The following is a 12,015-nucleotide window of genomic DNA, read 5'->3' as shown; positions in this document are numbered from 1 at the left end:
CCCCCCCCCCTGCAGTTACTGCCCACTTCAGCTGGGCTGCCCCCCGGCTGGGAAGTCAGGACCGATGACAAAGGCCGCCCTTACTACATAGACCACAATTCCCAGAGGACCACCTGGCAGAGGCCGGCGGCACAGGTCTCTGGGGCCAGGGCAGAGAGGGCCGCAGGGTTCAGGGGAGCCTTTGGTGCAATTCTGCCTACACCGGGAGGAGGGGGGGCGCAGCGGGAGGAGAGAAATGGGGGGCCGCCGCCAGGGGGGTTCGTTGCCGCCTCTTGAGCCTGGGGCTGGAAAGGACGCGGATCTTGGCTTGGCCCTTGGAGCCTGTTTGTGCGGCGAAGCTTCCGAGGAGTCCCACTGCAGCTGGCTCAGTATGCACCTGGCGCTGGGCCCTGTCCCGGCCTTGGGGGGAGAAGGAAACACGTTCCAGCCTGCGGGGGCTCCGGTGCCAGAGCTGGAGAGAGGCCCTCTCTCTCTCTCTCTCTGTGCGGGGGAGCCCTCGGGAACCTCTGCCGCTCGGAGGGGAGGGGGGTGGTTGCTCAGTGGGGCCGCCCAGGTCTGGTGCGGGGAGCCGGGGGGGGGGTGTTGATGGGGCCAGGCAAGCCATGGCGGAGGGCTCCCAGCTCAGTCTTCCCGGCCTCCCGCGGGAGTGTTGGCCCGGCCTGGGCAGGGCCGTGTGGCTTGAGCCTCCCTGTCTTCGTTTCGTCCCTGATAGGCAGGAGTGGAGGGGGATCCTGCGAGTCCTTCCCCGGGGCAGCTGGCACCCCCGCAGGACTCGTCCCGGCAGCCGTGGCCCCCAGTGGCAGGGGCCGGGGAGCCAGGGCCCCTCCCGAAAGGCTGGGAGGTCCGGAACGCACCCAGCGGGAGGCCGTTCTTCATCGATCACAACACCAAGACGACCACCTGGGTGTGTGGCTTTCTGACTGGCGCTTGGAAGCTGGGAGGGCAGGAGCCAGGGGGTGGGGGTCCTGCGTGCGTTCCCCCCCCCCAGTCTGGAAGGGGGGGCAGTCCGACGTGTCCCTTGCTGAGGTAGAGATTTGAAGCGCATGTACCAGCGCCTTGTCTCTCCCCTCCCCAGGAAGATCCCAGACTGAAAATCCCACCTCACCCGAGAAGGAAGACCTCTTTAGACCCCGGGGAACTTGGCCCTTTGCCGGTGAGTCTCTCTGGCCTCCGGGGTTTCTCCGTGCCCCGTGAAGACCTTGAAAACCTCTCGAGCCTTGAGGCCTGTGGCACAGGCAGAATGCTTGAGAGGCTTTCCCTTGGCTCTTGCTTTCTCCTGCAGCCCGGCTGGGAAGAAAGGACTCATACGGACGGAAGGACCTTCTTCATCAACCACAGTACGTAGGGGAGGGGTGGGGAGAAGGGCCGACGGCTGCCACACACCCCACCCACCCACCACCCACCCCCGTTACGGCGCAGACGCTCCTTGGGGCTGATGCCTGCCTCTCTCTCCTGCAGACACGAAAAAGACACAGTGGGAGGATCCTCGCCTCCAGAATGTAGCGATCACGAGACCAGTAAGACGGCTGGCTTTACCTGGGGGGTGGGGTGGGGGTGGGACAGTGATCCCCGTGGCTGGCCACTTCTATCCCCGTGGGGGAAATCTCCCTTCTGTGCCCACAACCTGCAAGTTAAAGATTATCCTCTAGAGCCATCTTTAAGTTGTCTGGAAATAAGTGCATGGGGGGTGGGGGTGGGGGAGGCTCTTGCTCGGGGTCTGCCGTTCAGAGAGGGAAGGAGGGCTCCCCCCCTGCCGCCCCCTATGCCGCAAGGCCACACTGGTGTCTGACTGCAAGAGTGCCTGACGGGCTGCTTCCTCCTCCTCCTCTGTCCTTTTTCCCCTTCCAAGGCAGTGCCTTATTCCAGAGATTACAAACGAAAGTACGAGTTCTTCAGGAAGAAGCTAAAGAAACCAGTAAGTGTTCCCTCCGAAGAAGGCTACAATGTGGAGCAGTAGGACACACGGCCGGGCCGCACCCCCATGTGCCGGTGCCCCCTGGGTGGAACTATGAGCCCTCCAGGGCCCCCCTGGGGGGGCGAGTGAGGCCAAGGGGGCCTAGAAGCCTGGCTGGTCCCTCTGTGCTAGTGGTGCAGTTCTCAGCGGGAGGAGGCACCCCACCTTCCCCACACAGGGCCAGCAGCAGCAGGTCCCTTCTGCCCCGCCAGCAGCCTCCTCCTAGCTGCTGCTGGCGGCAGGGGAGGAGAACGCTGCAGGGAGCCAAAAATGGCTCCCGCCCCCCACTGTGTGCCGAGGGAGGGAGGGAGTGGTCGGCCCAAGGACCCCCCCCAAGGCACACTTCCGTGCCAGGGCTCTGCCCAGCCCTCTGGCCGCTCTCTCCCTCCGTGTCCGGGGCCCAGGGCAGGAGCCACCCCACCCCACCCTTCCTTCCCCAGGGCTTCAGCTGCTCCGCACTTGGGGGTCCCACCCGTGAACCTGGTGCCCGGAGGCTCAGCCACATTCTCCCAGCTGCGCTCCAACGGAGCCAGTCCCACAGCCTACCCAAAGGGCCTCTGTGGCGTGCTTGCTATTTGGGGGGGGACGACTGTTTTTCCTTTAAACTACCCTGTACGTATATAAACTTGGTAGTTTTCTGCTGCCACCAGGAATTAAACATTCCAATGTTTGCTGCTCTTGAGATTCCATTGTTATATAGTTAAAATTCCCCTCTTTGGTAGTATGACCCAGGGTCTGGGCACTTCAGAGGACTATGTGGCCCTGAGGAAGGACTGTACTGATATGTTTAAACAAAAATTGGTGTATTGAATAAAGAACAAAATAGGTTGCTGGCTGTCTTGAACTGTTTCTGGAAAAAGGAGCTTGTAAATATAACTGGCCAGGTGTCACACACACCGTCCCTTGGACACCAGAATTCCACGCTGGCGGGCTTCTCTCCCTCATATAGGTAGCCACACTGGCTAAGCTCTTTGTCTCAGGCACACAAGATAAAACATTTGTCTAACCACACAGTTTAGACACTACTTGTTTCTTTTCCATGTAGACGCTCTCACAAAACCTTTAGAGTCACACAGACCCTCTTCATAGCTCTTCCACACTTCACTTTCCAAAGACACACACAGAGAACTCTGTCTTAAAACACACACACAGACTCCTCTCCGAACATCTCTCCTCCCACACTCTCAGTCATCAGCCAATCACAGCGCACTCATCTCCCCCTATCGCCCTCCTTGCATTACTGCAGTCAAGCTCAACATTTAAAGACCCCCCCCCCCAAAAAAAAGCATGGAATCATTACAGCCTCTCCCTGCTCTTCCTCAGACGGATATTCCCAATAAGTTTGAGCTGAAACTTCACCGGCACAACATCCTCGAGGACTCCTACCGCAGGATCATCTCGGTGAAGAAAGCGGAGTGCCTGAAGGCCAGGCTGTGGATCGAGTTCGAGGGGGAGAAAGGCTTGGACTACGGAGGGGTCGCCCGCGAGTGGTTCTTCCTGCTCTCCCGTGAGATGTTCAACCCCTACTACGGGCTCTTTGAGTATTCGGCCGCGTGAGTAGGAGCCGGATGTGCGTTCCCTGAGGTGGGGGGGGGAGCCCGGCCGTCCCTCCCTCCCGGCCAGAAGGGCCATGGAGGGCCCCGTTGCTGCTAGTGGGCTCACCGCACGCTCTCCCTGCAGGGACAACTACACGCGGCAGATCAACCCGAACTCAGGGCTGTGCAACGAAGACCACCTCTCCTACTTCAAGTTCATTGGCCGGGTGGCTGGGATGGCCGTTTATCACGGGAAGCTGCTGGACGGTGGGTCCTTCCCGGAAGTCCTCCTTACCTGGGCTCACGTGGGGAACGCTGAAGCCGTGCCCTGTCTCATAGCCCCGTCTCCACTCTTCTCCTCCCCCCCCCAGGTTTCTTTATCCGTCCTTTCTACAAGATGATGCTGCAGAAGCCAATCACCCTTTGCGACATGGAACCCGTGGTAGGTGCCCTCCACGACACTCTCGCAGGCTCCTCCTCCTCCCCTGTGTGACTTTCCTAACGGCCCTCCCTCCCGTGTTCTCTCTCTAGGACAGCGAATACCATAGCTCTCTGAAGTGGATTCTTGAAAATGACCCCATGGAACTGGACCTTCGGTTCACCGTTGACGAAGAACGTTTTGGGCAGGTGGGTGTCAGTTCAGGACGGGGGACTCTGCTGCCGGGAGGGGACTGCAGCTGAAACCGCTCGCCTCCTACGAGGCCGTCTGTGGGACGACGAAGCAGGCGGAAGAGCTGCTTTGGTCCTTGGCCCATCCTCTTTCGGGATAGCGGTCGTGGCCCAGGGCTGCGGAGCCAGCGTGGCCCAACCTCGGTGGGTGTCCCCCGAGGAATCCTCTCCAGCTCTGTGCCACGTTCCGCGTGTCATGAGTTCCCTTCTAGCGTGGAGATCCATTTCACGCGTGCAGCCGGTGCGGGCCCCTGCGGCTGGCGAGGTTTTGGCCCACGGGTGGATCTGGGCACCCCTCGGCGCCACCCACAAGTTGGCCTGCAGGCCCCGCGGCGTGCTCCGTGCATCAACCCACCTTGTCACACCTCTTCCTCTCTCCCTGTTTAGACTCATCAGCACGAGCTGAAAAGCGGAGGCTCGGATCTGGTGGTCACCAACGAGAACAAGCACGAGTACATCTAGTGAGCGGCCACCTTCCTCCTTGGGGGTCTTTCCTCTTCTGGCTCCCTACACTGTGTTCCCTGTTCCCTCTACCCCCCACCCCCCACCCTTGGGCAGGCCTCTCTGGGCGGGGGCCCCGGTTGGAGGAGGAGGAGCCGCCGTGGAATCTGGCTTCCTGACGGGGCCTCTGTGTGGCTCCCTTTCCCCTCCTCCCACAGCCTCGTGATCCAGTGGCGTTTTGTGAACAGAATCAAGAGGCAGATGGCCGCTTTTAAGGAGGTATGGATGCGCCCGTCTCAGAAGACTTTGGGGTATCCGTTACGGGGAAACGATTCAGACGTTTGCCATCTCCTTAGCCAAGCAGTGGGGTTGGGTGGGGGGGAGGTGTAGAATATCAAAGTGTGTTTGTGTTCCTCCTCTGCCCGGTGCCAGCCACCCTCAGCCTGCCTTGGTGGGGAGGGCGGGGGCATAAATCCTCCTTCGGATCCCCATAAAGCGTCTCCTGCCACGTCAAACCCAGAGGAAACCTTAGGCCAGACTCGGCCGGACTCGCTTAACGTAAGAGCCGCATGGAATCAACGTCAGGTGTTTGAGAGCCGCAAGGCATGAGCAAATATCACACACATGTTTTTATTGAAAACGATGCAAATTTGCTTGTTATTAACATTAAATGGGACTGCCAGAAACAGAAACAAAAGGGATTAAAAACAGATATTGATAATGATATTTATTTATTCAATGATACTTGTAGGCGGGGGAGGGGGCTTTGAGAACGCATTTAAAGTTAGCGTTTCTTTCCTTCTCTGTTCCCCCCCCCCCACCTCAAGCCTGCTCAGGGAGGGGAACACTGGCTGGGGAAGGGAAGACTGATCGGGGAGGCCTGCCCTCCCCTTCGCTTCCCCAGCCGCCCTGCCGGGAGCCACACAATGTGTGTGAAAGAGCCGCACGTGGCTCGGCCACCCCTGCCTTGGGCAGATTCTCTCCCCCCCCCCTTCCCCTGCACCAGGGGAACTCTCAGCCACTGGACGAAGCTTCAGGGTGTGCCGGTGGAGCCACGTCGCTGGCATGGCCAGAAGTGGGGGGGGGGGCTGGGCAATTGGAAGCTGGCCCCCGGAATGGTACCCGTTGAGCCCTCACCAGGGAAGGCCTCCAGGGCTTGCCCAGGCCGACGTCGCCCCCCCCCCCGAGACGTTTTCCTGCCTCCTGAACGCACACGGCACAGTGCCCCCAAGACGCCTTGGGCCTACTGACTGTCTCCGCCGCCTCTGCGTTCCAGGGTTTTTTTGAACTCATCCCGCAAGACCTTATCCGGATTTTCGATGAAAACGAGCTGGAGGTGAGTGTCGCCGCTTCCACCAGCACTTGCTTCCCGTTGCCCATTTGGTGCGTGTGAACGTTCTCTGTCTGCCCTTGTCTTGTAGCTGCTGATGTGCGGCCTGGGTGACGTGGACGTGAATGACTGGCGGGAACACACCAAGTACAAGAACGGCTACAGCGCGAACCACGTGGTGATCCAGTGGTTCTGGAAGGTACCCCGAGTCCTCTTGCTCTCCGAGCGGGAGTGTTGTGAGCGGGCCAGGGCGGCGGGAGATGTGGCTGGGGCGGCGGGAGCGGCAGGATCCGTTCCACAAGTATCCCAGCCAGACGCCTGGCTTGTGTCAGGGCAGGGCAGCGGCTTGTGGAGTGACTCGAGTTCCCTCCTCCGGCGCTGTGGTCCTGATCCAGATCAGCTCCACACGCGCCTGGGACCCCAGCTGAGAAGGCTGTCCTGTGCTTGATGGGTCACCGTGTGCCTCAGGCATTGGTGGTGGGCAGAGCAGGGCTGATTCAGACAGGAATTGACAGCCCCACCTGGGGCTCCCCCCCAGCACCTTTGAGCTGGGTCTCGGGAAGGAAGGAGCGGGCAGCCAGCTGATGTGGCTCTGGCAAGACTGGCGAGGGAGGTCTGTTTGTTTATTTGGTTCGGTTCGTATTTCCGCCCTCCCCGCCAAGGCAGGCTCGCGGCGGCTTCCGTTAAGAGTTAAAACACATTGAAAACGAATCCATAAAACACAGCACACATCGTAAAACTCATGAATGTACAAATAACAGTAACTGTAGGTGCAGTTAAAGCGCTAGTGGTGGTAGCCATATATCCTGGTCTCTGTAGGCCACGGTGTCGCCAGTTGACATACAGGGCCTTACCCCAGTTCAGACGTTGTTGGTGGCGGCGGCTCCTAGTCGAAGGCCTGGTGGAAGAGCTCCATTTTACAGGCCCTGCGGAAGGGTGAAAGGTCCCGCAGGGCCCTGATGTCCTCTGGGAGCTCGTTCCACCAGTGTGGAGCCGCCACCGAGAAGGCCCTGGCCGAGGCCAGCCTGGCGTCTTTTGGTCCAGGGAGGGCCATGCGGTTTTGGGACCCTGACCTCAGTGCTCTCTGGGGGACATGTGGGGAAAGGCGGTCCCTCAGGTAGGCAGGCCCCCGACCATACAGGACTTTAGAGGTCAAAACGAGCACCTTTGTTCCCTCCAAAGGATACCAAAGGTGGCAGCCAGGTGGCATGCTGATGTTTCCAGGGCAGCCCCACATGGAACGCGTTCCAGTCACTCCCCGGAGACATGAGCAGCAGAGCCATTCTTCCCCCGGCGAAGGGCGACTCGGCCTTTGCTAGATTCTTAGCTGGAGGGAGGCCGAGAGAGAGACGGGGGGAGGGCGCTTGGTGGGGGCCGGCTGCTGTCTGACGGTCACTCTGCGCAGGGCGTGCAGCTGATGGACTCCGAGAAGCGAATAAGACTTCTTCAGTTTGTGACGGGCACCTCCCGCGTACCGATGAACGGATTTTCGGAATTGTACGGTACGTATTTGGGGGGGGGGAGTGCTGAGTGTCTGCCAAGGGTGCATGTGCCCCCCAGGCGAGTGCCGGGGGGGGGGCTCTCAGGAGACAACGCACGGGCGTGGGGGGGTGTTGGGGGCAGTGTTCCCTCTAAGCTGAGTGAGTGTGAGCTAGCTCCCAGTTTTTTAGCCTCCGGCTCACGCATTTTTGCCTGAGCTCGGGAAGGAGGGGCTCCAGAGCAAACTAACTTGTTCAGGAGCCAAATCACTCGCTCCCAAGTTCAGTGCTAGTGGCTCACAAAGTAGAATTTTTGCTCAAAAGGCTCCACAGCTTAGAGGGGGCATTGGTTGAGGTGGGCCCCTCTCCTGCCTGTCGGTCCTGCCCTGTCGATGCCCCTGCTGCCGGCAGCCTCAGCAAAGCGACCCGTTTTGCCACCGTGCCCCACTAGCGCCGCTCACTCTGGCCACGAGATTTGAAATCATTTGGGAAACTGGGCTTGTGGAGGGCTCCATCCTTAAGCTCTGGTGAACAGCAACGTTTTCACCTGGTGTCTGAAACGATCCCCCCCCCGGGGGGGGGAGCTTGGCCGGCTGGCCTGGAGCGCATTTCACACCTGTGGGGCCTCTGCTGAGCGTCGCCTGCTGGGGGGCCGCAAGAGCTTGAGCAGAGATCCCCCCCCCATCTTGAAACACAGAGGCTGGTTCACATGCAGGGATTTGATGGAGCGCTTTTGAGTCCGTGAAGCCCCGGATAGATGTGTGTGTGTGTGTGTGTGTGTGTGGTGTGGCGGTTGGGAGAGTTCCCAGGCCCCAGCCGCTCCGGCATCAGTGCGTCTTGCAACTCGGCCCCCGAAGAACTGCCAGCACTCGATGGGGCCGTTGCCCGTGCATTGCAGGACTGGGTGCGGGTGGGTGGTGGGGGGACTTGAGCATGGTTTGCCTCTGGGCACTCACGGGGTCTCACATCGCGGCTTCCCTCCAGGGCACCCTCTCCCCTACGGAGGCAGCTCTGAGGGGCCAGGGGAGTGTCTGGCAGCCAGGAGCGGGGGACAGAGGGCTGGGGGGGAACTGGGTGAGAACCACGAGTAATGGCTGGTGTGTCCCCCCACCCCCCACCCACAGGTTCCAACGGGCCACAGCTGTTCACCATTGAGCTCTGGGGTAGCCCTGACAAACTGCCAAGAGCACACACGTGGTGAGTGTCCCTTCCCGAGGAGAAGCACCTCCGTCCGCCCGTCTGTCTCTCTGTCCGTGTGTCTGCCCAGGCCGTTAACGGGGGCTGCTCTTTTCCCCCTCTGTCTCCCCCCCAGCTTTAACCGCCTGGACCTGCCTCCCTACGAGTCCTTCGAAGACCTCTGGGACAAGCTCCACGTGGCCATTGAGAACGCTCAGGGGTTTGACGGGGTGGACTGAGGGCTCCCCCACCCCAAGGCAGCCCGGCCTCTCTTCTTCCTGTGCTGCGACTCAAGAGTTTACAAGTCGAACCAAGTTTCTTCCAGGGATCCACGGCAATTTTATCTGGCATTCTTCCTTGAGTTGATTTCAGGCACCTTCCGTAACCTTTCGCCATTTCAAAGCCTGGCTGGCTGGCGCGAGGGAGGCGCTGCCATCACCTCTGCCCATTGGGCACTCCAAACTACTGAAGACGAAGCTGTGAAGAAAGCTGTGAGTCCATCGGGGGTGGGAGGGGGGTTGCGTGTGTGACTCTCAGCCTCGCTCTCTCTGAAAGGGCCGGTCGTCCGCAGGAGGGCTCTCCTCTCTCGTGCTCAGAGCCTTCCCTTCAGACCTTCTTCCGAAGCACTTTATTGCATTTTTCAGGGAAGAGCCTCCGAATGGCTCTGGGGTTTCTTTCTCCTCCTCCTTCGTGTCTGCTTGTGCTGCAGCGGCGGGTCTCCGTTGTCGGAGGCTTTTAAGTCAGCAGGACTGGAGATACTCGCGGGCCGGTGCAGAGCAGTGGCCGGGGCCCCAATCCAGCAGCAGCCGGCCATCCTGCGCCAGATCAAGGGAGCGCCCTGGCCTGGCCTGGCTCCCGGCTCGTTGCGTTGTGCAGAACCACCCGCCTGCAGGCCCTGCTTTCTCTGCCTTCAGTGTTCACGTTTCTATTTAAGATTTTTAACTTTTGAGATCGAAGAGAGTATGGTATCGGATGAGATTGTTTTCAGATCTGTTTCCATTTATATTTGCCTTGTGAATCTTTTGGTAAACTGTATTTTGATACATGGTCTAACACGTGGTCTTTTCAGTTCCTCACTCCAGGCGCGCCTTGTGTCCTGGAGTTCCTCAGTGTTCCCTGGCAGCCAAATGCCCTTTCCGGGTCCCTTCTTGCAGTATTGCACCGTCACAGCGTGGGCATGTTTACAGGGTTTCGAAGGGCCAAGTCCGGCGGTCTGATCTGGGCAAGTGTCCCTTTTTGCAGAAGGCACCTAGGGCTCCGCTGGGCCCTGGGATCTGTTTACGTCTCCTCCTGATCTCCCCCCCCCTCTTCCCGCTGCATTTTTCCATTTTGTTGGTGTTTGGCCTAGAAACCAAATAAAAACACGGGGAAACCAAAGTTATTGTCAGTCATGTGCGATTTCTTGAGAGGCGGCAGTCCGTGCCACTGATGCACTTGTTGAGCAGGGAACGCAGAGGGGCCTGGGCCTGACTGCCGGGGCTCCGTCATCTCTCCTGGGTCCGGAGCAGCAGGGGCCTTCTCTCACGGGGCCGGTGGCTCATCCCTCCTCACTCCCCTGCCACGGCCACGGTCTGGGCCACGGTCTGTACGCGGGGGAAGGGCTTGTGCCTCTGTGGGCTGGGGGGGAGGGGCCGTGTGGTTGGCTCCACCCACCCACCCCCCCGCCTTCCAAGGGGGTCCGTCTGGCCTTCTGGCCGCTTCCAAGGGATGGCCTAGGAGCCAGGTGTCCAAAGCAACTCAGGAGCTTCCAAGCGGAGGGGTTCTGCGAAACCTCGACTGCTCTGTCTATATACGATTGAATGTAACCGTCGGGAGTGCTTCCGCCTAACCAATAAAGAACCTGAAGCAGTAAATTAAACTTCCTTCAACTTAAAAATGAGTTTTGTTTCATTCTAACCGTTGGGGCGGGGGTGTGTGTGTGTTTTCTTCCGGAATGCCTGGGTCACCTGAGGCCAGCCGGGGGCAAGTGAGAGCTCTCCCCGTCCACCCAGTGCAACGGTTGACGTCAGATTGCAAACACACCCAGCGCTCAAAGCCAGGAGGGCCGTCTGAGAACTAGGGGAGAAACAGAAGCTGCAGGGACGAAGGCCAACGGGGAGCAAGCCTTGCGGTTGGCGCTTTGACTCTGTGACGCTGAACAGGCGGAGCTCTTCACTAGTGTTCTATTCTCACCATGTGGTGGGAAAACATGACTCCCTTTCAACAACATCTCCTAGGGTTGTGGGCACAATTTCTTCTTAATGCCACAGATCACGTGATGACGTTGAGAGCCTTGGTAGGTCATGTGGAGTGAGCCGGACTTCAGCCTCTCACTCCCAAAGGAGTGTTTTTAGGCTCCCCAAGAGTGGAAGTGTTTCGGGGGGGGGATAGCTAGAGGGGAAGAGTCCTTGCCAGAAGCCACGGCCTGCAGACCCTCTCGGAAGCTGAGGAGGCCGGCTGGGAGCCATGTTCCCTCTCAGCTGAGTTGGTGTGAGCTAGCTCACAGTTTTTTAGCCTCCGGCTCACAGATTTCTGTCCTAGCTCAGGAAGGATGGGGCTCCAGAGGAAGCTGATTTATGCTGCAGCCAAAGTCGCTGGCTCACCACTTCAGCGCCAGGAGCTCACAAGGTAGAGTTTTTGCTCACAAGACTCCACAGCTGAGAGGGAGCGTTGGTTGGGTCCAGCGTTCCCTCTAAGCTGAGTGAGTGTGGGCTAGCTCACAGTCTTTTAGCCTCCGGCTCACAGATTTCTGTCCTAGCTCAGGAAGGATGGGGCTCCAGAGGAAGCTGATTTATGCTGCAGCCAAAGTCGCTGGCTCACCACTTCAGCGCCAGGAGCTCACAAGGTAGAGTTTTTGCTCACAAGACTCCACAGCTGAGAGGCGAGGAGCCCAGCAGGCAAGGCTGGGCCGGGACACTGACCTCTTCCCCCCCCCCTCCCCGAAGCGAAGAGGGGCCCGCCTGGCTACGCCACAAGTTCCACCAGAGGGCAGGGTCAGCTCACTTCTGGAGGCGAAGCAGTCCTCGCAAGCTGCTGGCGGAGGAGAAGAGGAGCCTTCATTTGCGGGGGGGGGAGAGGGAGCTTTCTTTGGGGGGGGGGGGGGGGGTGTCCAAGGCCCTGCTCGCTCCCTGAGGGGGTCTGGGAAGGGGAGGCAGGAGGGGCCCTGAGAAAAGTGCTGGGGGTGTCCCAGGGTGTCCTTGGCAAGCCTCCGCTCTCCGCAGCGGGCACCTCCCGGGGTGTGTGTGCGCGTATCGGAAAGCCAGTTCTTGAGATGGCCAACAAAGCCGGGGTGATGGTGTGGAAGAAAAGCCCCCTCTGGGTCCCAGGGCGCTTGGTTGCAGCCACAGGGCCAACTGGTGGGGGCAGGAGCCCGCCTGGCCCCCCCTCCCATGGAACCCCCCCCCTGCTGCCCCTGAAGCGAGGAGGAGGAGGAGGAGGAGGAGGGCTCTCTTC

The 12,015-nt window shown here is 59.8% G+C and overlaps 1 protein-coding gene across 2 annotated transcripts in view; it reads left to right on the top strand.

The window, feature by feature from the left end:
• The window catches only part of NEDD4 (neural precursor cell expressed, developmentally down-regulated 4, E3 ubiquitin protein ligase), a 20,933-nt gene extending 10,531 nt beyond the window's left edge, over window positions 1–10,402 (top strand). Inside the window, exons 9-25 of one of the 2 annotated variants that reach the window (XM_015409184.1) lie at window positions 16–135; window positions 713–904; window positions 1,076–1,153; window positions 1,283–1,337; window positions 1,459–1,517; window positions 1,850–1,915; window positions 3,278–3,507; window positions 3,635–3,756; window positions 3,861–3,931; window positions 4,021–4,116; window positions 4,546–4,619; window positions 4,818–4,878; window positions 5,876–5,935; window positions 6,021–6,128; window positions 7,335–7,431; window positions 8,532–8,604; window positions 8,720–10,402. In XM_015409184.1, coding sequence (XP_015264670.1) covers window positions 16–135; window positions 713–904; window positions 1,076–1,153; window positions 1,283–1,337; window positions 1,459–1,517; window positions 1,850–1,915; window positions 3,278–3,507; window positions 3,635–3,756; window positions 3,861–3,931; window positions 4,021–4,116; window positions 4,546–4,619; window positions 4,818–4,878; window positions 5,876–5,935; window positions 6,021–6,128; window positions 7,335–7,431; window positions 8,532–8,604; window positions 8,720–8,822 — 1,665 coding nt within the window. In that variant the 3' untranslated portion in view covers window positions 8,823–10,402. The remainder of the gene's footprint in view (window positions 1–15; window positions 136–712; window positions 905–1,075; window positions 1,154–1,282; window positions 1,338–1,458; window positions 1,518–1,849; window positions 1,916–3,277; window positions 3,508–3,634; window positions 3,757–3,860; window positions 3,932–4,020; window positions 4,117–4,545; window positions 4,620–4,817; window positions 4,879–5,875; window positions 5,936–6,020; window positions 6,129–7,334; window positions 7,432–8,531; window positions 8,605–8,719) is intronic. The other variant, XM_015409185.1, reaches the window with a different exon arrangement.
• The last annotated feature ends 1,613 nt before the right edge of the window (window positions 10,403–12,015 follow it).

The sequence above is a fragment of the Gekko japonicus genome, unplaced genomic scaffold, assembly GCF_001447785.1.
Source record: "Gekko japonicus isolate JY-2015 unplaced genomic scaffold, Gekko_japonicus_V1.1 scaffold167, whole genome shotgun sequence".
Classification (NCBI taxonomy): domain Eukaryota; kingdom Metazoa; phylum Chordata; class Lepidosauria; order Squamata; family Gekkonidae; genus Gekko; species Gekko japonicus.
This window is presented reverse-complemented; position numbering and strand designations above follow the sequence as displayed.